Source organism: Sitophilus oryzae, unplaced genomic scaffold, assembly GCF_002938485.1.
Source record: "Sitophilus oryzae breed Bouriz unplaced genomic scaffold, Soryzae_2.0 scaffold_1521_pilon_pilon, whole genome shotgun sequence".
NCBI classification, from domain to species: Eukaryota; Metazoa; Arthropoda; class Insecta; order Coleoptera; family Curculionidae; genus Sitophilus; species Sitophilus oryzae.
In genome coordinates, this window is record NW_022146194.1 from 1,055,658 (window position 1) to 1,078,227 (window position 22,570).

General features: G+C 34.3%; 3 protein-coding genes across 3 annotated transcripts in view; 1 reads left to right on the forward strand and 2 right to left on the reverse strand.

Annotated features, from left to right (window-relative positions):
• Positions 1 to 536: 536 nt before the first annotated feature.
• LOC115878700 (histone deacetylase complex subunit SAP130) lies at positions 537 to 9,546 on the reverse strand. The gene is made up of 16 exons (XM_030895278.1): positions 9,021 to 9,546; positions 8,690 to 8,966; positions 8,411 to 8,624; positions 8,155 to 8,352; positions 7,874 to 8,095; positions 7,198 to 7,357; positions 7,012 to 7,086; positions 5,662 to 5,829; positions 4,572 to 4,823; positions 4,273 to 4,403; positions 3,972 to 4,152; positions 3,750 to 3,909; positions 2,736 to 2,877; positions 2,454 to 2,657; positions 931 to 1,047; positions 537 to 875 (listed from the first exon to the last, which is right to left on the reverse strand). The coding sequence occupies exons 1-16, from the start codon at positions 9,256 to 9,258 to the stop codon at positions 726 to 728; spliced, it is 2,889 nt and encodes a 962-aa protein (XP_030751138.1). The 5' UTR covers positions 9,259 to 9,546; the 3' UTR covers positions 537 to 725.
• A 921-nt stretch (positions 9,547 to 10,467) lies between these two features.
• LOC115878701 (general transcription factor IIE subunit 1) lies at positions 10,468 to 11,874 on the forward strand. The gene has a single exon (XM_030895279.1). The coding sequence runs from the start codon at positions 10,587 to 10,589 to the stop codon at positions 11,796 to 11,798; it is 1,212 nt and encodes a 403-aa protein (XP_030751139.1). The 5' UTR covers positions 10,468 to 10,586; the 3' UTR covers positions 11,799 to 11,874.
• Positions 11,865 to 22,570, reverse strand: part of LOC115878699 (dedicator of cytokinesis protein 7) — a 33,332-nt gene continuing 22,626 nt past the window's right edge. The window contains exons 14-24 of the mRNA XM_030895277.1: positions 20,829 to 21,148; positions 20,585 to 20,737; positions 18,566 to 18,905; positions 18,070 to 18,185; positions 16,489 to 16,724; positions 16,229 to 16,400; positions 15,699 to 15,879; positions 15,469 to 15,635; positions 14,173 to 14,396; positions 13,969 to 14,115; positions 11,865 to 12,047 (exon numbers count right to left, since the gene is read on the reverse strand). Of these exons, the coding sequence (XP_030751137.1) occupies positions 12,002 to 12,047; positions 13,969 to 14,115; positions 14,173 to 14,396; positions 15,469 to 15,635; positions 15,699 to 15,879; positions 16,229 to 16,400; positions 16,489 to 16,724; positions 18,070 to 18,185; positions 18,566 to 18,905; positions 20,585 to 20,737; positions 20,829 to 21,148 (2,102 nt within the window). The 3' untranslated portion in view covers positions 11,865 to 12,001. The remainder of the gene's footprint in view (positions 12,048 to 13,968; positions 14,116 to 14,172; positions 14,397 to 15,468; positions 15,636 to 15,698; positions 15,880 to 16,228; positions 16,401 to 16,488; positions 16,725 to 18,069; positions 18,186 to 18,565; positions 18,906 to 20,584; positions 20,738 to 20,828; positions 21,149 to 22,570) is intronic.

Sequence of the window (22,570 nt, forward strand, 5' to 3'; positions counted from 1 at the left end):
GGAACGTTAAGCATTTGTTCGCCGTTAAGAAACTTTGTTTTATTTAGTAAAATACCACGTCAAATTGGTCCCCGTTATACTTATATTTTGTAGATTTTCTTCTAGAGGCCAGGATCTATTTCAAGAAATAAACTCGTCCCAAAGGTATACCGGATGCGTCTCAAAAGTGGCTCACCCCTATAACTTTTTTTTTAGATAAAAAAAGATTTGGTATGTTAGTATATGACATAAATTAGGATTGATTGTCGTATTCAATGGTTTTAGGTCACTTCCTGTTTCACCGGAAATGACTACAACTTTTGATTTTTAAATAGCACCCTCGGTATTTTTATACTTTATACAACAACAATCTCTATAGTCATCGTTGACATAAAACTTCTCAAAAATTAACACTAAAATAAAGAGTACTCGCCAAATAAATGAGATCTAGGGCTTGACCTCGCCAAATCTATCATCGATTGTCATTTCTCCGCCATCTTTGACGCTACTTATTAAAATAAAACGAATCTTTAAGAAAGAAAAGGTATATTTAAACTAGTTAATAAAATCGCTTATATTTATACATATATTATCTCTGTTTACCTATATAATATTATAATTACAGAAAATTAACTTTAAATTTAAGTTTTTGTCAGACAAACCGAATTTTCGATAAAAAAAAACACGAAAAATAAAATGTACAACGCGTGTCCTTTGATTCGACTCTTGCAATTTCCCTAGTTTTATTAGATTTTCTCCCTTTTCTTGAAGTTCCGTTTGCTTGCGCACCGGTTCACTATGTCGTTCACGTGACGCTGATGGTCAAAGATTTTCATTATTTGACATTTGGCCTCCAGCATACCGTCATTGATGATTTTGATCCTCTGCAGATTACCCTAAAACCATTTTTTTTTATTTTTAATCATATTTTGTGAAGGTATCAAAACTTACTTTTATTAATTCATTGACCCTGTTGACTTCTTTGTCGATCTGCTTCGAGTTCTCCTCTGATTCTGTCACTTTTAACAGTTCAGTTAACTGATCATAGACTGTTTGTTCCTGTTCAGCCTAAAAAAAAATAAAATAAAATCAGTTAGTAAGAAATCAACGAAAAATTCAAAGATGCCGACATGGTTAGCGAAATACACTCTCACTTTCAATTCTAGGTTAGCAAAATACATTACTTGTATATCGCTAACTAGATTATAAGAAAATAAATATTGTGTATTACGCTAACTATGTTAGCAAAATACATATTATGTATTTCGCTAATTTTAGTCTTTCACTAAGTTAGCATATTATACAGATGATTAAAAATGAGTTTGATAAATCTCATAATCGGGTTAGCAAAATACATTCAGTATCCACGTTTCGCTAACTTCAGTATAGTCAGAAAATGATAAAAAGTGATTTTAATTAACATCTGCTGATACTATAACATTTCACACATTTCACGTTCTGAACTTATGTTAGACTAATTCTATCAAAATAGTTAGCAAAATACATTTTCTATGAGTTTGCGTATTTTGCAAATATATGGTTATCGAAATACACACAACTAGTGTGAATTCTGCTAATATGATTAGCAACATACACGCTCTGATTATGTAGTCAGATGGTTAAAAAAATACACTCTATACTCTATATAAGTGTGTGTATTGCTAACACGGTCTTAGGATGTTTTCATTCTCTATAAAATGTTTAAAAGTGACTTAAAAAAATTAAATTAAAATCAGTTAGAAGTCAAGGAAAAAAAAATAATTTTTCTGACAGACTTTATGCAAATATACTTTGCATCACAATATAATACACTTTTAAACTAGGTTAGCGAAATACATGACTTGCACTTCGCTAACTAGATTAGAAGAAGATAAATATCGTGTACTTCGCTAACTATATTAGCAGAATACATATCATGTATATCGCTAATAGGTTAGCAAAATACATTAGTGTATTTCACTAAGGTAGCATGTTACGCAGATGATTAAAAATGAGTTTGATAAATCTCACAATTATGTAAATCGGGTTAGCGAAATACATTCAGTATCCACGTTTCGCTAACCATTTCAGCATAGTCAGAAAACGATAAAAAGTGATTTTAATTAACATCTGCTGAACTTATGTTAATTTACCAAGCATAACATTTTCTATGCTTGTGCGTATTCTGCAAATATTGTTAGCGAAATACACACACAACTAGTGTGTATTTTGCTAATATGGTTAGAAAAATACACTCTATAAGTGTGTATTGCTAACATGGTTAGCAAAATGCATATCAGCGTAAACTAACAGTCTTAGGATGTTTTCATTCTCTATCAAATGTTTAAAAGTGACTTTTAAGTATCTCCCGATTATATTACTATAGTTAGAGAAACTGTAAACTTATTTTGCTAACTATGTTAGATTATTAAAGTTTAAACTAGGTAAACTTAAGAAATATACAAAATTGCGAAAATATTTTATGAAATTCTTACCAGATCTTCCATTTGCGTTGACAGATGGTGTATCTTCCATCCATTGATCTTCTCAGTCACTTTATTCTGATTGGCCAGGTCCATGATGGTCGGCCTGCGTTCATCTTTCGGCTTCACATCTGAATACCTCTGATAGTGGTTGTGAGTGGCTTTCCACGTCTGACGGTACCCGTTTAGAAGACTGGCCGTAGCTGGTTTGCGTAACTGGGAAATCATACATTGATTTTATTTTAAGAAAATATTTCTTTAATAATTATTTTTTTGTTTTTTTAGCGTACTCACCGTGGTGACACGTACCGCTTCGGGAGCGCCATCTTTCGGCCCTCCATCGGACTGCGGACCATCCGAATCGTAAGTTTCCTTCTTGCCTGTATCGGATATGAACTGCATATCGTCATGATTTTCTTCTATCTCATTTCCGGTCCTATAACAAACGTCATTAAACTTTAAATAATTAACTTTTTTTATCACTTAGTTAAGAGTCCATTTCACTAGTCTGAAAAAGTAGCAAAATAAGCGTTCGGCATTTAATGTTTTATAGAAAACTGGCTAGGTATTTTTACACAAATGAAGAAGGAAATTAAAGATAAAGGATTATACTATAACCGTATTGTAGCACATTTTTAGACAACTTCTTTATTTATAAAATGTTGATGGTCAAACATCAGCAAAATATTCCTTATGTTTGGACTAAATTTTCTCGAAAATAAAGGCATAATTTAAAATTCCGTTACAATACGGAAATAGATTGAAGTTTTGTGATTACAGTGCTATATTATATGATTTTGTAACAAATTGCTCGCTATTTTATGGCAAATGCTAAAGCTCTGCAAACCTTAATCAAAGCACGTGTGTTTGGAATTTTGGGTATAGCTTAACACGACAGGATCGGGCCAAGCCTTAAGATTCCTGAAATATAATATATATTTCCTTCGGCCACACCACCCGCTTTAAAACCTAACCTAACCCCTGAAAGCGACCCGAACAGTACAGCCGAATATCGATTAGCTCTGAGGATTAGCCAATTGTCGAACGGGAACGCAAACGAAAGCCGTATGAAGTTGGACGGAGCCGTACGAATGAACAGCTGGTGCTAGCGTCTAGTCTCTTATTGGTCTGGTGATCCAATCGATAATTCAAAATCCAGTCTTACGCACTACGCTTGAGCACCGCTAACTGAGCGACTTATGCAAATTCCTTCAGAAGATTTATATATCCATTTCACCGGCTTGGCAGTTTGGAGTCAATATACTTATAGTTAATATATATATTGAAAATACATAATATTGGACTTACAGTTGTTGCTTTCTGGGCTTCTTCCGCGGACTCATCTCCATGGGAGGTTTGGTCTCTTCGTCCTCCTCCTCCTTGAGATTCATCGTTACGGCGGGATTGCTGTCTTCGTTCACTTCCGGTAAACCGGGACTGGAAGTGGCAGATATGGTGGTACTTCCGCCTAAACAACAGATATCTCGTTACAACCCTGGCAAATGTAAAAAAATGGGGTTATATTTCTACCGGAACTGTGACCGTTGCCTCGGGAATCCGGCCTGGGCGGGGGAGACGGCGAGGCCGGCACCTGCGCGGCGGCGTGCTGCGCCAAATTTTGCAGGGCCGGAGTCAAGTTCTTCGCGGCTTTTAACGGGGAACCTTCGTGATCCCTTTTTCTTAGTATGCTCGGCCTGGGTGACGAAGTAACCTATAAAAAAAAATAAAAATGAATATAAATAATTATAATTTAGTTTGGTAATCTATGATCGTAAATAAAAAAAACGGATCTTGATATATGGTCCACATAACCACTTTATTTATATCTTACCTTTGACTGCGACGGCTGCGAATGACTTATTTCTAAATGCTCTGTAACAGCCTGCGCAGAAACGGGCTGAAAGTGTGTCGTCTGCGCAGCACCACTCTGTTCCACCACCATCACCGAATTAAACCTCATACCTATAAACGAACGTCAATCAAATCAGTCAAAAAACTAACCTATAGTTCATCCAGCAAAAGAATACACAAAAGAAAGAAATGTCAATTTTTATCTTAATTTTTATCAATTCAATGTCGATGATCTTATGTTATTCAATTATCAGGACAGAGTATAAATAATTCTTTTACCTATACCATGTAGCTGTTGGTTGGTTATAGGGGCTCCAAGGGGCCTGCTTGTATTATTTTGCTGTTGAGGCTGCGCTGCGAAAGCCCCAGTAACTTGCTGTCCGCTGACGAAGGCTCTCTGGAAGGTACCCGCTGGCGTACCGGTGGTGTCATAGAAAAAGGGACTCCCTTCTTGGCCGGTGAGAGAATACGAAGCGACTGTCGTAGCCGTCATGACAGTTTGCGGGACGTTAGAACTGCCAGTGACTGGACCTGTAACGAACCAAGTGGATAATATAGGACAGACTATAAAAACTAACTTAGTACACCGTGTATATTGTTGAAAGGGGTACAAAATTAAGAAAAAAAACCAAGAAAACATGTGAGCAAATAGAGATGCTATTTAAAAGGCTCCAAGCAAGAACGGTAAACTAATAGGGTTGCTGATCCTCATAAGACGTACGGTCGCCTCTTCCCGCGCTTCAGCTGACAGTTGTGACGTCATTGTAGTCCTTGTCATGACAGTGTGTATTATTAGTTGCCTATGGTAAACTTATAAAAATAACAGCTGAGAAATTTTGAGTTATTTTGTCAATTTTAAATGTGAAAAAGGTGTTTTTAAAGTTTTTAGAGCTATAGAGTGTATAAATACGTTCATTTTGTGTTGTGGATTGTGACAAAGTGCTTACTAAGTGCCTACGATATTGTTTATTAATTATTTTAAAGCAAAATATGGAAGTACACTAAAAAGAATGCCTGCAAAAGGTGATGCTGGGAACTGCTGTTGTTAAAAATGCATTATCCGAGTATTTAATACAATTTATACAGTTAATTTTCTATACTACATATAAAGTGTTTACATAAATAAACTAAATAATGAACGTTTTGCATCAGGCAATCAATAATGCACGTGTGTGTATTATTGGTTGCCGGATAAGGACTAATAACCATGACAAGGGCTACAATGACGTAACAAAGCGAGGAGTTTTCGCATGCACCTGGCAGACACTTTTGGCTGAATAAGCAGTCCTATTAGGTTAACTGTTCTTGGGCTCCAAGTACTACACTGAGACGTTTTATATCGAGTAGTTCAAATGTACCGAGAACTTACTTGGCGAAGTCCGTCTCTGCGCGGTCGTCGTTTGCAATGGAGTCGGGACAAAAACGGTGGTGGTACCGCCCTGGCCTTCCGATGCTGGAAAGACTTTGGCTATGGATATGGCTTGAGACGGGGCTATGGAATTCGTCCTTTGCGGTACGATGGAAGCTGGCACATTTACTGAAATAAACAGTCACATTTTTGCAATAAATAATTTAAATAAAAAAATTATCAGTTTTTACTACTTTTCACAATCTTTGATGAAAAAATATTTTGTTTTTCAAACGTCACAAAAGTATTAACATAAATAAATGAAACAAGTTTAGATTGAAAAGTGCCCATAAGGACAATATAAGCACTATTTGGCGCTATTCTTGCAACGGTCGCGACCCAAAGCTTTTGATAATTTTGGATCGGTTCGGCTTTTCCCGGAATTATATTATCAAATTTATTATTATTTTTTTTTTAATTTTATAAATAAAATACAGTGTGTTGCATACAAGAAACTTTATTTTATATAAGGACATGTAAGTGAAATACCTATGAAACATTGGAAACCGACGTTATGTCACGATCCACGATGGTTTTTGCAGTTCACAGTTCACAACACAGTTTTTTAGTTTTTAATACCACTTTTTCACAATTATCACGGGTTTGAGTAAGTAAACTTTAAATTAAATTCACAAGATAGCAATAATTACTTTGAGAATGGATGCTTTAATCACTTTTCGGTATTTTTTCAATGAAGGCGGTTTAAATTTTGAAAGATTTTAAAATTTTTTTGAAGATTCTGATTTTGACAAGAGAAAATTATTTATGTAATTGTTTGGGGGGCGGTTGTTCTTAGCAATTGCTATAGCAGCGCCAGATCACGTACAACGGTCGCGACCCAAAAGAATGATATATTTTGACGGGCATTCCAATCTAAATTTATTTCCTTTAACTATGAGTATTAATTTTTGCGACGTGATTGACAATATAAAAAGTCATTTTAACGCATAGGCATAAAAGTCAATCACTTTTACGCCTAAGCATAAAAGTACGAAAAAATATTATTAAACTGACATAGTAAAGTGTCAAATTCAACAAGCGTAACCATAGTTTCTCGATATATAATTATATACAAGGTATTACTTTTAAGTATTTTTATATTATTTGGGAGGTTTGAAATTGTTTAAAAAATTATTAGTGGCGTTTGAAAAAAAAATAGCATATTCTATTCAAAGTAAAAATGAATTTTTGTGCCTCAACTGTATCTGTCAAACGTACGGCCTCGCCACAAAAACTGTCATTTTTACTCCTAATAAAACAATATACTATTACTGCGAGTAGTTCAAATGTACCGAGGGTGTATAAACTTACTTGTTCTGGCACCGGTTGATACAACAGCAGCCGATGTCTTTATTTGTGGCGATATTTGCGTCAAATGAATAGTGGCTGAAACAATAAATCAGAAAAATACAAATACATACCTAAATTTTTATCATACATAAACATAGAAGCTACGAAAAATTGTCATAATTATTAGAAAAAAAAAATCTAACATACCTTGTGCAGGCTGAGTTATAACTTTAGGCCCTTGGGTGGTTTGCATTCGGGCATGTCCACCATTAGCCACCATAAAAGACTGCAAATTTAACGTGGACAATGTCGATATTCTGGCTTGTGTAGTCGGTATATTACTAACATTAGTTACAGACCCGGATATCTGTAAAATTTTACATTATATACATATATTACTCAAAGATAGACATATTTTTAGAAAATATATGTAAAAAAATAAAAAAGACAGACAAAGTAAGAAATTGCGTTTCTTACCTTTTTAACCTATAATTTCAATTAATGCAGCGTAAACTTTTGATTTCTACTCAAAATAGTAAAAAATAATAGAAATAAATGAAGAAATATAAGAAAATAAGTCAAATTTTTCATTAAAGAAGTTGAATAATTCAAAAAAGTATTTTTTGCTTTTCATAAAACGTTGTTTACGTTGTTCACATGTAAAAAAAATGTTTTTTACATTACAGCCCTTTACAGGTTCATCCCTGATATTCAACCATTAAATATTAATCAAAATTTGTCAACCATTATATTATACTTAAAATGCGACAGTTAAAAACTCAGTTAAAATCATGTTAAAATTTGGTCCACAAAAAAATCTCCAGTATAATTTCAGTATATGTTTAGGTAATTCTGTGCTTTTACACAGTTATGTTTTACTTACCGTAGATGGAGTTACTGATAATCGCCCCACCACATTAGCCGTCGCTTGTGTGGTCCCAATCCTTGTCGTAGCCAGAACTGGCTGAGGCTGGGATTGCTGACCAATCCTAGGCGTTACTGTCAAAGAACCACCACCACTCTGTTGTGGAGTCAAAATTCGCGAAGTCTGAGCCTGAACCTGAGAAATGGGCACAGCAAGTCTCGTACCAGTCACCACAGGGCCCTGAAAGTCAAAGAAACATATTAAAAATTAGTTAAAAATAAAAAAAATACTAATCTGACCAGTGGTCTGGTTTGAGGAGGCCTAACTTGATTCTGCGCCGCCGCTGTAGTGACAGTTATCCGGCCTGTAGGCGTAAACTGACCCACTGTATTCGCACTAAAAACAACTGCTTGAGTTCTGGCTGGTAACATTTGGGCCAGGGTCACTGGAGCACCTAAAGTCTGTATAGTACCAGATGCTGGTTTAAAAGAATGAATCTGAAAAAAATCCAATATTTAACCTTTTTCAATAACAATATAAAAAGCAAGTACTTACTGTCTGACCTATTATACCGCTCTGGATGATTGTCCCTGCTTTTAGGTTAGGTATAACAGACTGTGCAGTTCCTTGAGGTCTGCCTACGACTTGAGGTTTACCAGTAACCGTCGCCCCTCTCACTGGAGAGCTTAAGACAGTTGAAGCCCCCTTTTTTTGGGATCCATTTGATGTGTTTGTTAACCATGCTGTACCAGGAGCTGGACTAGGAGTCCTTGATATAATTCAGATTAACTTATTTAATCAATTTTCACACTTAATATAATATGTAAATCATACCTTGGAGGCCTGACAAAAGCTTGACTGTTCTGTGCAGTCACAATTAAAGGTGCCCTAACTGTTGCCACATTACTTCTTGGGGCTGCTAAATTTGCGACAACCGCGGGGCCTCTGGGTACGTGATAGGATGTACCTGCTGTATTTTGAGCCACTACCGGCGCTGTGGATAGAGTAATTTGGGCTGATCTTTGTATTGCTAATGTCCCGGTCACTTGTGTTTGTGCTTGTCCTTGACTAGGTCCCCCAATATTTGTTATCTGAGTCTTCGAAGGGTCTACTACAAGTTAAACATATGTTACATAGTAAAATAGATATACAAGGAAATATTTACCTTGGTTTATGATTGCTTGGGGTACTAAATTAGTGATTATAGCTTGTCCGACTGCGGCAGAGTTGCTATTTGTTGAAACGCTTTGCGTTAAAACTCTCATATTTCGGAGAGCTTGGCTTGGCACTACCAAAGGTGCCTTATTACCATCCCCAGCTCTAACTGCTGCTATTTGTGTCCTGGCCAAGTCCAAAGGCAACACTTTAGGTACTTCTTTCTCGTCTTCACCATTTCCACTCATTTTTAACTTAAAATTATCTACAATATTAATTTAAGAACCATAAATCGACAAAATAAAAAAGCAGATTCTGAAGTGACAAAAATGCTTCTGCAATTTCGAAAATTCTCATAAAACTGATTAAAATATTAGAAGCCGAATAAGACAAAACGAAAATGTACAATTCTAGAGTGTAATTCGTTAGAGAAATTCATAAAAAAGCTTTAAAATAGCCATTATTATTTTATAAATTTGAAAACAAACTTCAAAATCTCTGTGATGGCGACCTATCAGGGTAATCGCTTTTCAACACTTTTCAATAATAAACTCAAGAAAATAAAATCACTAGAAATGTGTCAGAACCATATACGTATTAATACGTATATGGTCAGAACTGCCAACATTCTGACGGTAAATTCAAAAGTAACTAGAAAATAAAGTGAGATGGAGAAACAATTTTTATACGTTAGAAAAAGATCACTAATATTTTATCATATATAAAATTAAGGTAATAAAGTGTTTTATTTCAGTGGATAATCATTATCTGTACTCTCTATGGCACTTGTTCATAAATACTACTTACGCATGGGCAGTTCGTAGATGTTGCTACCTCCTAATTTAAATTTTAATCGTGTTTTTAGTTCAAAATTTTCTCACTTTTTCACAATGGCGCCACCTGCATTCTTCTTCTTTTTCATATATTAGGCTTTAAAAGTACCACGACCACAGAGTAAAGTCAAAGACAACCACAGATTTAATATAGAATTACTCTTCTTTTTATTTTTGGCCACTTGTCTATTACGACATTCAGCCAGCTTATTTCTTAATTGATGAAATTAATTATAGAATTTGTATTATTTATTAACACTCAAAAAGAAATTTTTCAACTGCAAATAATTCGAAAATAAACTGCAATTTGGCAACATCGACGATGTGCGCTTGCGTAGTATTGATGATCAAATGCAGCAAATATGGGCTTCAAGGTCAGCCACCGGATCCACACCTTTACCTTTTATTCTTATTTTATTTTATTTGGCTGTATGAACCCACCATTAATTAGCGTTTAAAATTGGACAAATACAGACTCACACCACTCACACACACATTTAACACCCATGTCCGAGGCCGGAATCGAACCGGCGACCTTGCGTCTACTAGAATGCGGCGCAATCATTTCGACCACAAGGCCGACCTATGATGACAGTTGTATTTTAAAATATATTTTAAAAGAAGATTTTAACATTTTAACCTATTAGGCAATTTTTTTAATATTTGGAAATTTCATATTTAGTTCCTACAAAAAAAAACAATATTTAAAGATGTAAAGGATCGAATTAAAGACAAAAACAATTATGACTGAAGAAAAATTGGTGACCGAGGTCCCTAGCAGTTTGAAACAGTTGGCGAGGCTCGTCGTACGAGGTTTTTACTCCATCGAGGATGCCCTCATAGTCGATATGCTGGTGAGGAACCCCTGCATGAAGGAGGACGACATCTGCGAACTGCTCAAATTCGAGAAGAAAATGCTCAGAGCCCGAATAGCCACGCTCAGAAACGATAAATTCATACAAGTCCGTTTGAGAATGGAAACTGGAGCAGACGGCAAAGCCCAGAAAGTAAACTATTATTTTATCAACTACAAAAGCTTTGTTAACGTGGTTAAGTATAAATTAGATCTCATGAGAAAAAGACTAGAGACTGAAGAACGCGACGCTACTAGCAGAGCAAGTTTTAAATGTTTGGCGTGTCTCAAAACCTTTACAGACTTAGAAGCAGATCAGTTGTATGATTTTGCTACTGGGGAATTCCGTTGTACTTACTGTAGAGAGGTTGTAGAAGAAGACTCCTCAGCACTTCCAAAAAAAGACTCCAGACTGTTACTAGCCAAATTCAACGAACAACTTGACTCATTATACGTACTATTACGAGAAGTGGAAGGTATTAAACTGGCTCCTGAAGTTCTAGAACCTGAACCAGTAGATATAAGTACTATTCGAGGTTTGGATAAGAAAACTACTCAACAAAATCTTACTGAATGGTCCGGAGAGGCAACAAGAAATGCAGGATTCGCCGTTGAAGAGACTCGAGTTGATATTACCATTGGTGAAGAAAATAATGCTAATACAACAGTCAGTCATAAAGAAGCACCTATTTGGATGACCGAGTCCACGGTTATTTCAAATCTTAACCAGGATGATACAAGTATTAATCCTGATGAAAGTGAGGCAAGTTCAACTCAAACTGCTCGCAATGATGATATAATGAGTGTATTGCTGGCTCATGAGAAAAGACCTTCAAATATTGCTTCCAGTGCGGTTAAAGGTCTAGCAAATGACTCCGATTCAGACCTGGAAGATGTCAACGATGGTAAAAATAGTTTAGATGACATTGAAACTATGGACAGTGAAGAAGAAGATGATGGTACTGTACCTAGTGTTAGTGTCGGGAACAAGTCGTACTTAATTACTGACATTAATGACAGTATTATAAGTGAAATGACACAGTCGGAAAAGGAGATATATGTGCAAGTGTTCCAAGATTACTATTCTCACATGAACTATTAAAGACATTTTTTTATTTATTTAAGTGTAACAAATATTGTATTTGCGTTTATTAGGGAATAAAACTTATTTTTTCTTACTCTGTGCCTTTATTTTGTATATTTGTATAAAAAAATTCGATAAATAGTAAATAAATATGTTGCTACAACTCCATATAAGTACGTTTTTGTATATATCCCTAAGTCTACTGTCTTTATTATGAGGTTCTACCATTTAAGTACTGAATTTTCTGCGTGTGCAAATTTGTTTGGGCTAGAACAAACAGTAATAAATTCATTTGATTCAAAGTTTTCTATAAAATATGTTTTTAGAGATTTGGGATGCGCAAAAAAGTTCTCAACAAATATGATTTTCACGTATTTGCTCTACATTACGAGCCCTAACAACTATATGTTGGGACAAGGTCTTTTTTGCAATAAAAAATAGTAATTTGTTAAAACGACTCAATTTATTTTGTTTATTATTGTAAATTCAAACATTACAATATGTTCTAGACAATTTTACTACATTTTTATAACTTTGCAAACAAATCACTTTTGATAATAGCTTATTTTGCCAAAATCAAGCCAAATTTGCTGACAACTATATATTGGGACAGCTCAACAAGAAATTTGTTTAATACGGAGTTACATCACCTTTCGCCTTAACAACTGCCTGAACTCTTAATGGCATTGTATTTACCAAAGATTGGCACATTTGAGGAGAAAAATTATCCCAAATTTCCTGCAGTTTTGCCCACAAATCAAAAATTGTTCGTTGAGGGTGGTTTCTTAAATATTGCTTCACTTTATGCGACACAGTTTCTATAACATTGAGGTCCCGACTACTTGCAGGATGGGATAGAACTTTTATATTATTATTACTGAACCAATTTTTAGTTGATTTTGCAGAATGGCATAATGCTCCATCTTGTTGGAAAATATAGTTTTCGTTTGGAAACAATTCTTGAGCACTAGGCAAAAGTGAGGTCCCAAGTATATGTTGATTTTTGGGCGTTAACAGTGCCATGTATAAAATTTAATTTGCCCAAACCTCTTGCTGACATGCGACAGACTCACAACCATAATCCCCTTAGGAAATTTAACAACCCTCTTTAAGCAATATTTATGATGAAAGGCTTCTGTTTTATTTCGTATTATTCGTTTTCGATGATCTCCAACGCAAACATCAAATTTAGACTCATCGCTAAATATGACCTTATTCCAATCATTTTGTGTCCACGATAATTTAGATTTTGCCCAATTGTAGCGATTTTTCTTTTGAATTTCTGTCAGTAGCGGTTTTTCTTTGGCCTAAATAAGAATTTGTATCAATAATCTTCAGGTAATTGATTATCCACACAAAATAAAGTTTACCTTGTAAAACCCCAGACCGCATTTATGGATATATTTTCGGCAACATTCTCTTGATATATTTAAACCAGTTCCAGTATTCCATTTAACTGTTACTTCGCGAAGAGTACTTCTTCTCGCAGACTTAAATCTCTTTGAGATACAAATTTTTGGCCTTCCCGAACTTTTACCTCTAACGTCTACATTGGCAGATTCGCCGTATTTTTTATTATATTAAAGACCGTGGTTTTTGGAATACTTAATTCATCAGAAATTTTTCGAATTGTTTTTCCCGTACTGTATTGACGAATGATAATTTCGCGTAGTTTTTGATTTGCAGCTTTTCCACGGACCATTACTTTGAATTAAATAATTAACTAAATTGAAAATTAAAAAAATTAAAATTACTTACAGTAAATCTCACTACTCAAAGTATTGAGTCACTTACAAGCTGTCAATGCTGAAGTTAACAGTTTGTGACATTTGTGACGTTTATAGCGAAGCCGCCTATGATGATATTAATTATTTAAAAATACTTGTCCCAACATTTAGTTGTCAGCAAATTTGTCATTTTATGAACAAAATCCGCTACTGTAAATATGGATTGATTTACAAATTCATAAAAATATTGTCAAGTTGTTTAGGATATATGGTTGTTTATATTTAAAAAATTAAACATATATTTTTCATTTTGAAAAACCAGGGCAATAATTCCAAAATATGACCTTGTCCCAACATATAGTTGTTAGGGCTCGTAATATGCAAAAAGTGGGGTTAGAAGACAAAAAATATCGAAACAAGTCAAAGAGGAAAAAAGTTGTTCAGAACTTACTATACATTACCTTGTATTAATAATAGTTACTGATTGGGGATTCACCAAAGGCTGTAACTTTTCAATGAACCTTCTGTAATTCCTGTCCAGTTCTCTTTGGTAATCTCTTTGGTCTGGCCCTATAAGGTTCTTATTCTTCTTCAAAGCATCGCTACACCTAAAAAAATTCACCATCAAAAATCTTAAAGAAAAAAAAACGATGAAATTAAAATACTTTTTGGAGAAATCCTTAAAACACAATCTCAGTTTGTTCTGATGTCGTGTTAGTGGTTTTCCGTCGCCAGGTAGGAATGTCAAGGCCATTTCTAGAGGACCCTGGTTGACAGTAGTACCTATGCAACCCTGCAGTACCATTTGAAGGATTTTTGGATCGGGCGGTTCTTGCTGAGTCGCTGCAGCAAGCTCGGTGTTTTTTTTCTGAATATCTTCGATAGCTACCTAAAGGAAAATAAAAAAAATTTTCAAGATTTACTTGCTAAAAAACACATAGGCTCAAATACTATCTAGATCTTCTATCTATTAAAGATACTCCTTAATAGAAAAAAAAATGAATTTATTTGCATCATTATATAAATACTAGCGTGTACCCGCGACTTCGTTCGCGTCGAATTAATCATTTGTAATGGTGATGATAAAGCAAAGCAAGTCCGTTTGCCAAAAATAAGCTTTTTACATCAAGCAGTTTAAGCAGAATCGTGGTTAATCAATTACCCAACTTTTTGTAACACCCTGTATGATTTTTTAAAAAATTTCAAAATATGTAAAAAAACAAAATAAATTATGCACGTCCAAGCGTTTTCCCGAAAGACTAACCGTTTTTTAAATAACGAATATTGTAATATTTGAGAGGCATTTTCACCCTCTTGGAATTTGAGATTCGAGAAACCCCCCCTTATCGAATCTCTACACCCCACAGTCAATCCGTTTGCCAAAAATCAGCTTTAAACGTCAAGCAGTTTAAGCAGAATCGTGATTACTCAATGGTCAAATTTTATGAAACACCCTGTATAAATTTTTAAAAAATCTTAAAATATGTAAAACAACAAAATAAAATATACGTGTTTAAGAGTTTTTTCTGAAAAACTCACCGGTTTTAAAATAAAAAATATTCTAATATTTGAGGGGTAGTTTCACCCTCTTGGAACTGGAATTTCGAAAAATCCCTTCTTATCGAACCTCTACACCCTAGAATCAACTCTAGACTCTATAAAGCTTAAAATATGTAAAAAAACAAAATAAAATATACGTGTTTAAGAGTTTTTTCGGAAACTTGACCGTTTTAAAAAGAAAATATTGTATTATTTGTGGGATGGTTTCACCCCTTTGTTTGGAACTGGAATTTCGAAAAATCCCGTCTTATCGAACCTCTACACCCTAGAATCAACCTGTATGCCAAAATTGAGCTTCTTAGTGGTTTGAGCAGGATCGTGAACAATCAGTGAGTCAGTCACTTAAGGATTTTATATATTAGTATAGATGATTAAATAAAATTTATAAATCAAAAATTTACCTCAATGGGTGTCAAAGTAATCTGAGTCCTAGCCACCACCTGAATCCTAGTTTTGACATAAGGAAAATGCACTGCAGTTGTCAAAATCGTCTTCCTTTTATACTGTTCCTTCAGTTCTCCGTGGGCTTTACCAGTCATTGTAAAGGGTGTTGCATATACAAACCTTTCTATAATTTAAATAAATTATAATTAACCAAAAATTAGTCTAAAAAACACTAAAAAATAATTACTAATATTGAAGTTCCTGTCAAAGTGAGTTTGCCTGTATCTTAGCTCAAACTGCTCAAAATACGGTTCGACGTAAGTGATTTGGATGTAGGCTTTGTCAGGATCTAAGAGGTTCACGTCAACTGCGTTGGAGTCTTTGATAATAATAATGCTTTCTGACCCAAAAAGTGCAGCATAGAAGTTCTGTAAAAGATATAAATAAATATACAATGAGTGTCAAAATTTAAAGAAGAAAATCATAAATTTTTCAGAAAGACATTCTGAAAATTTTGAAACACCCTGTATAGTAATTTCCAGTCTCCTGGAAATAACTTATACAGGGAGGAGTATACCATCAGTGAAAGTATTTGCATTGATTTAGAAATCACTCTGTATAGTTCAAAAGATTTAAAAATCCTTATATAATTCGTAGACAGATTAAAATAAATATTTTTATATTTGTATTTGTTATAATACAACATTGAATTAACCATTTCAAGGGTTTAATAAAGATCAAAATGAATAAAGCTTCAAAACGTGTAGATAAACTTACCTCTAATCTACTGAAAATTTCTGGCAGTTTAGTTAAACTAGGTTCCTTGTATATAAATTCTTCTTTATCCAAATCTCCGAACTTAGACCCATAGAACCCCACTCTGAAATACGTACCAAACATTCTTTTGCCTTGCAATTGGTCGATACGAGTATAAGCTTCGTGTAATTTTCTGAAAAAATACAGAGACATAAACAAGAAACTAAAAAATATTAAAAATTTCAATGTCTGGTTCATTTGAACTACCAATAAATACCTACCCGTGAATATTAGCCAGCTTTTTAAAGTCCCTGTTATTTTCGGCTATCGGAATCAACACCCTGTATATATCGTTCATCGGTTCGTACATGGTGGCGATCTGGAAACTACTAGCTGCGTGTTCCAACAGGCCTAAAAGTCCGGCTTCTGTGAAATGGGACCCTAGGCAACCACCTTCTCTTTCCGGACTGAGAACGTCGTCTGAAACGGCGCTTTCTTCCAAAACGTTGGGACTTACCTAAAAGAAAACCTTAGATCGTAACATATATAGATATACCGCTTATTTGATGGCATAACCAAGATAGCGAGGCTTACATAAAAAAAAATATTAGAGCGTGCTATACATAGATACACTGCCCTTGTGTAAGCATTCTGTAACCAACATAAATGTTAAGGCGCATTTTCACGACTCGTCTACTTGACAAATATTTGTAATTGTATAAGGGTGTACACGGTGCGTCGGGCATCTATACAGAATTTAGTATTAGAAGTTATTTACTATATAGGAGCTACGCCGCACTCACGCCAGACCAATAAAAAAATACTTGCCAAGTACACGAGTCGTCAGAGTCCGCTTTTAGAGGAATAAATTACAAAGAAAACCTTAAATCATAGAATACATAGACACCCTTGGCACACTTGTTCGCATTCTGTAGCCAACATATTAAGGCTTATGTAAAAGGTCTTAGATAGTGATATAAATATATAGACATACTGCCCTTTTGTGGGCAATCTGTAATCAACACAGATGCAACTAGATATTAAAGGAGGCAACACAAGCGAAGTTAGGTGTTAGATGAATAAAAAACAAAGAAAACCTTAGATCATAACATACATAGACATTATGCTCATTTGTTGGCATTTGGGTTTACATAAATAAAATATTAGAGCGTACTATACATAGATACACTGCCCTTTTGTAAGCATTCTGTAACCAACATAAATGTTAAGGCGCATTCTCACGACTTGTGTACTTAACAAATATTTGTAATTGATATACAGGGTGTACACGGTGCGTCGGGCATCTATACAGAATTTCTTAAAGTTATTTATTATAGTAGCTACGCCGACTCCCGCCAGACCCTGTATGCCAATAAAAAATACTTGCCAATACACGAGTCGTCAGAGTCCGCCTTTAGAGGAATAAATTACAGAGAAAACCTTAAATCATAGAATACATAGACACTCTAGGCACACTTGTTGGCATTCTGTAGCCAACATATTAAGGCTTATATAAAAGATCTTAGATAGTGATATAAATATATAGACATACTGTCCTTTTGTGGGCATTCTGTAATCAACACAGATGCAACTAGATCTTAAAGAAGCCAACACAAGCGTAGTTAGGTGTTAGATGAATAAAAAACAAAGAAAACCTTAGATCATAACATACATAGACATTATGCTCATTTGTTGGCATTTGGGCTTACATAAATAAAATATTAGAGCGTGCTATACATAGACACAGAGCGCTTTCGTGGGACAGCGTTTTTGTTATGTAACCAACATAAATGTAGATACATCTTAGAGGAATAAATAACAGAGATGTGCTCTAACAAAAAATAATATTGTAGTCAACTTACTTTTTCTAGTGAAGCTGCACCAGCTGGCAGATGAGGTAGAGATTCCAACATAGCTAAATATTCAGCTACAAGTGCAGCTGAATGAACTAAACACATACCAGCTTCTGTATGATTACCTGTAAATATATGTAACACAGTTTATAATAAAATAATGTAATGTAAAATTAAAAAATATTCTGAGAAACCCTAAGATAAACCCACAAAACTAAAAGTATTTTAAGCTATACAGAAAAAAATAAAGTAAAATACAAAATTTTCAACATTCATTTACGCAAAAAAGGAATAAAAAAATTGTAGGTCTAATTTTTTTTTATAATATACAGAAGTATTTGAACACTTTAAAGAATTCAACATTTTTCTGTAAGAAAAATACTCTGAGAAAATTTTAGATGAATCTCCAGTTGTAAAAAGTTTTCTAAAACACACAGTAAAAAAATTAAACAAAATACAAAATTTTTAACGAAATTAGTTCAAATGACCCTTCTGAAATACATACCTCTTTCCATATGTTTCTGAGCCATATTCGCCAGCCAAGTCAGCCTCAAATCCGGCGAATTCTGATACCCTTTCGCAATCCTATACATAAGATCAGAAAGCATTTCTGGATCCTCCTTAAATTCCTTCATTTTAACTGTATCAGACAAAATCATGTGCAAATTGAAGACCAAATCTCTGACTTGTTCCGGAAATGTAGTTTCCTGTAATTCTGTATCTCTTTCCCCATATTCCAGGATGGTTTTTAGAGACCTGCGTAGTGAATCATCACTGAAAGTTGCTGATGTTCCCACCAGGCTGCTCAAGGACATAGTGACTTGCATTTTTACTCTGGCAAAATTCTGAGACAAAGCAAAATTCATTTGTATTATCCATACAAGTTGATTTGTTTTGATCCGGTACCTTTGAATAAGAAGACTAAGGAAGGAGCATAATGCTATCCATGTATTCATGCATGGTGGGCGGAAAAAGCACTCTAGGGTGGGGACCCTTGACAGTTCTGTTTGACGATTCATTTGACATATTTGAATTTGATTTGAAATTTTGTGGATTTGTCAGTCTTTACGGAGCTTATTTTATGTTATTTATTATTTATTCTACTACTGATAGATGTATAAAGGTAGTAAATCTAGATGGAAATTGTGGCAGAACTTAAATTAACAGTGACACTATCGCGATTTATCGAAAAAAACTCTAAAATAGTTGGTTGTGTAGAGTGCGGTAGATCTCGGCAAAAATTGAGTGAAATAATGGAACAACTTTTCGCTAGTAAGTGACTATATAATATACATACGTGAAGTAAACCGATCATTTATGAAATTCACTTAAATTAACTAAATTATATATTTTTCTTGCATTTTAGCTTTTATTTATTACTTGTCAAAGATTAGATGTCAACGAATTTAGATACGTTAATTTGACTTACCTGCTTCAGTAGCGTATCGGATGATTGTGTTAATAAATACTTATTATAACTTATCTATTTTTATTAGAATTATATATTTTTATAACAAATTTAATAACTACCAACATTTATTCACAACGTAAAATAAAACAACAAATTATTGAGTCTACCCCACGTCTACCCTACATCATAGTTTTACATTTTTTAAATAAAATTAGAACGACACTGATAAACCGGAATTTAAGTCGGCCATATTTGAGGCCCATCCCGGTGTACCTAAGATTTTTGATATGCTCCTTCCTTATGCTGGATTCAGAGTTCCGTAGCCGTAAGACGTAAGCCGTATCGTTAGCCGTAAGACTTAAGACGCAAGGAAAGCCATTCATAGTTGCCGTAAGACGTAACGATAACTTCATCGTAAGCGTGCGCATTACCGTTTTTAATAGGTTATATTGTTGTTTGGGTTGTGAATGTTGTGAATAAAACTATAATACTCCTTATTTATTTTGTTATTATTAATTTAATTGAACTAAAATGGTCACGGACAATTATATTTTCGTTGCCGAAGTGAAATATCTGTGAAATATATTATAAAAGTTGTAGAAATGGCTACCGAGTACCACCGAACCTAGCCGACAACACCCGATTCGATAAGACGTAACGTAAGAATTAAAATTGGTTCATTTCTTACGTCTTACGGCATACGGCTTACGGCATACGGAGATCTATGAACGCAATCATATGATTGTGAAGGTCGATATCCCTTACGTCTTAACGATACGGCTTACGTCTTACGGCTACGGAACTCTGAATCCAGCATTAGTCTTCTTATTCAAAGGATCCGACATATACATGCCAAATGTAAAACAAACTGTTTGTTTATTTACAGCTTGATTTGACCATATACTTAATATAACCATTTTTTTAACTCTTTATTCTGTGACTCTTCCTTAATTTTTATATTCAAAGACTAAAACAAATAAAAATCTGTAAATAAACAAACGGCTTGTTTACATTTTGAATATACATGTTGGATCAAAATAAATCAATCTATATGGTTAGTGTATCTTTTAACATGTCAATGGGTAAATAATATGATTTATTTATAATTATTACATTGCCAATCTGGAACGTCTGCCTCATCAAGAGATACAAAGATGCCGCAGCCTGTGATCTAACTGAAGTTATTTGAGAGCCGCAATGTTTCAACAATAACAAACACAAATCTGCACAATGGCTACTTTCTTCATCAAATAAGGCACTATGAAACTAGAAAATTACATAGAAATATTAAACAAGACTAAAAAATATAAATATCAATGTATAAAACAAACAAATAAAAAACTATTATATTATTTACTTTATACACCAAGCTCCTTTGTGAAGCGAACATATGAGGCAATATTGTAGTACTCTGATTTTTCCCTAATGCGTGCAGCAATACAGTCAGCGCTACACCGACCAAATGTTGCTGACTGTCCAACTGAGCTATAGTGTTGACACAACGTTCCAAAGTGTCCAGGATAATAAAGGACGCTTCTGTGGCGAAGTGTCCCTCCAAATGACTGTCATGGAAAATGTCGTCTTTTGTTGGTTTCTCAGTCAGTTCTGTGCTGACCCTGTATGCCATTTGTTCCTTTCGCCAACGTAGTTTTTCCGTTGCTGCTTGAGGTGTACCGCCTAGGGAGGATAACAAAAAAATGTAGTGTTTTGCCCTATAGTAGTAGGAAAAGAGTAGTTGCACTCTCCCAAATATTTTCTGCCAGTTTTTACAATCTGTCGAATATCGGCAGATTGCAGAGCGCTTCAGTTGAGTTCCGTCCGTCGAACTGCGAGGTTCGAGCGTTGCGTCCCAGCACAGAGACGGATTGACAAAAAATGAGTGCCTTACTGTGTGCTGCTATTGATTGTAGTAATAATTCAAAAAATTATGCTTTGAGTTTTTTTTGAGAGTCATTTGTGATCATGTTTATGTTCAGGTTAATTTTCTCATGACTGATTACTACTTAATAATTTGATATAATTTTCATTTAAACCTCAATTTTTTATCGATTTTACTTTTGACAACCATCCCTTACTTGCTGTTTGACGAATTGCACCATTATTGAAAAAAATTTGCTAGCACCGAAAAAAACTGAAAATCCCGGTTCCTTAGAGGCATGGTACCGAAATTACCGGTTCCGAAAAACAGCTCTGGTTCCGGAAACGCTATAACGTACCATAACCGTGAATCTCTATACAAAGTGAGTCTTAAATAAGTACAAATATTTTTAGGGGTAGTATATATTGACCCCAGAAATATGAGGATTTTTCTGCGCAATATTTTTTTTTAAAAAAATCTGAAAACATTTTTTAGTTCTTAGTTAAAAAACATAATTTCTTAATAATATGGTAACTAGGGTTCAGAACCGAAAATTCCCGGTTCTTCTGAGATATCAAAGAACCGGGACTCGAAATTATTAATTCCCGGTTCTTTCGGTACCTTCGGGACTCGGTAACAATAATTAAAAAATTATTCTTTTATTACGTGAGAAAGTAGTGATGCTATTTCTCATTGTTCTTGCTTCTTTTCTCTTTTGAAATTTCTGTAATGTTTATTAGCAATTATTGAAGTTTAAATATGTTATTTTATTATTTAATACAATGTGTTTTTCAATCTATTAGTTATCCAATGAAAATCACGTAACCAATATATTACTACAAAACAAACACATTAATGTTAAAATTAAACTTGTTTTAAATTAAAAAAAAAGTTGTAGAAAATCTTTGAAATAGATAATAATATAAAAATATGTCATATATTGTTTCCGCATTTCTTCCCATCACAAGGTTTTCAGATACAGAAGAATTGTTACTTACACGAAATGTGAAAATATTCTGTTTTCAAGCAAATTTTTACTCAATCATCAATTTTTTTAATTTTATTTTATTGTGAACTCATATTTTCCTAAATACATCTCTGCGAAACAATGGCGAGTGCCACGATTATACTTTGCCTAGTTATAAACCACGACTATACAGCTACGTCAGTGGTCACGGGACGCGAGAACAAGGTCATATAAAGTGGCAGAAAAAGAACAAAGGATTTGACAAGGAGTAAAT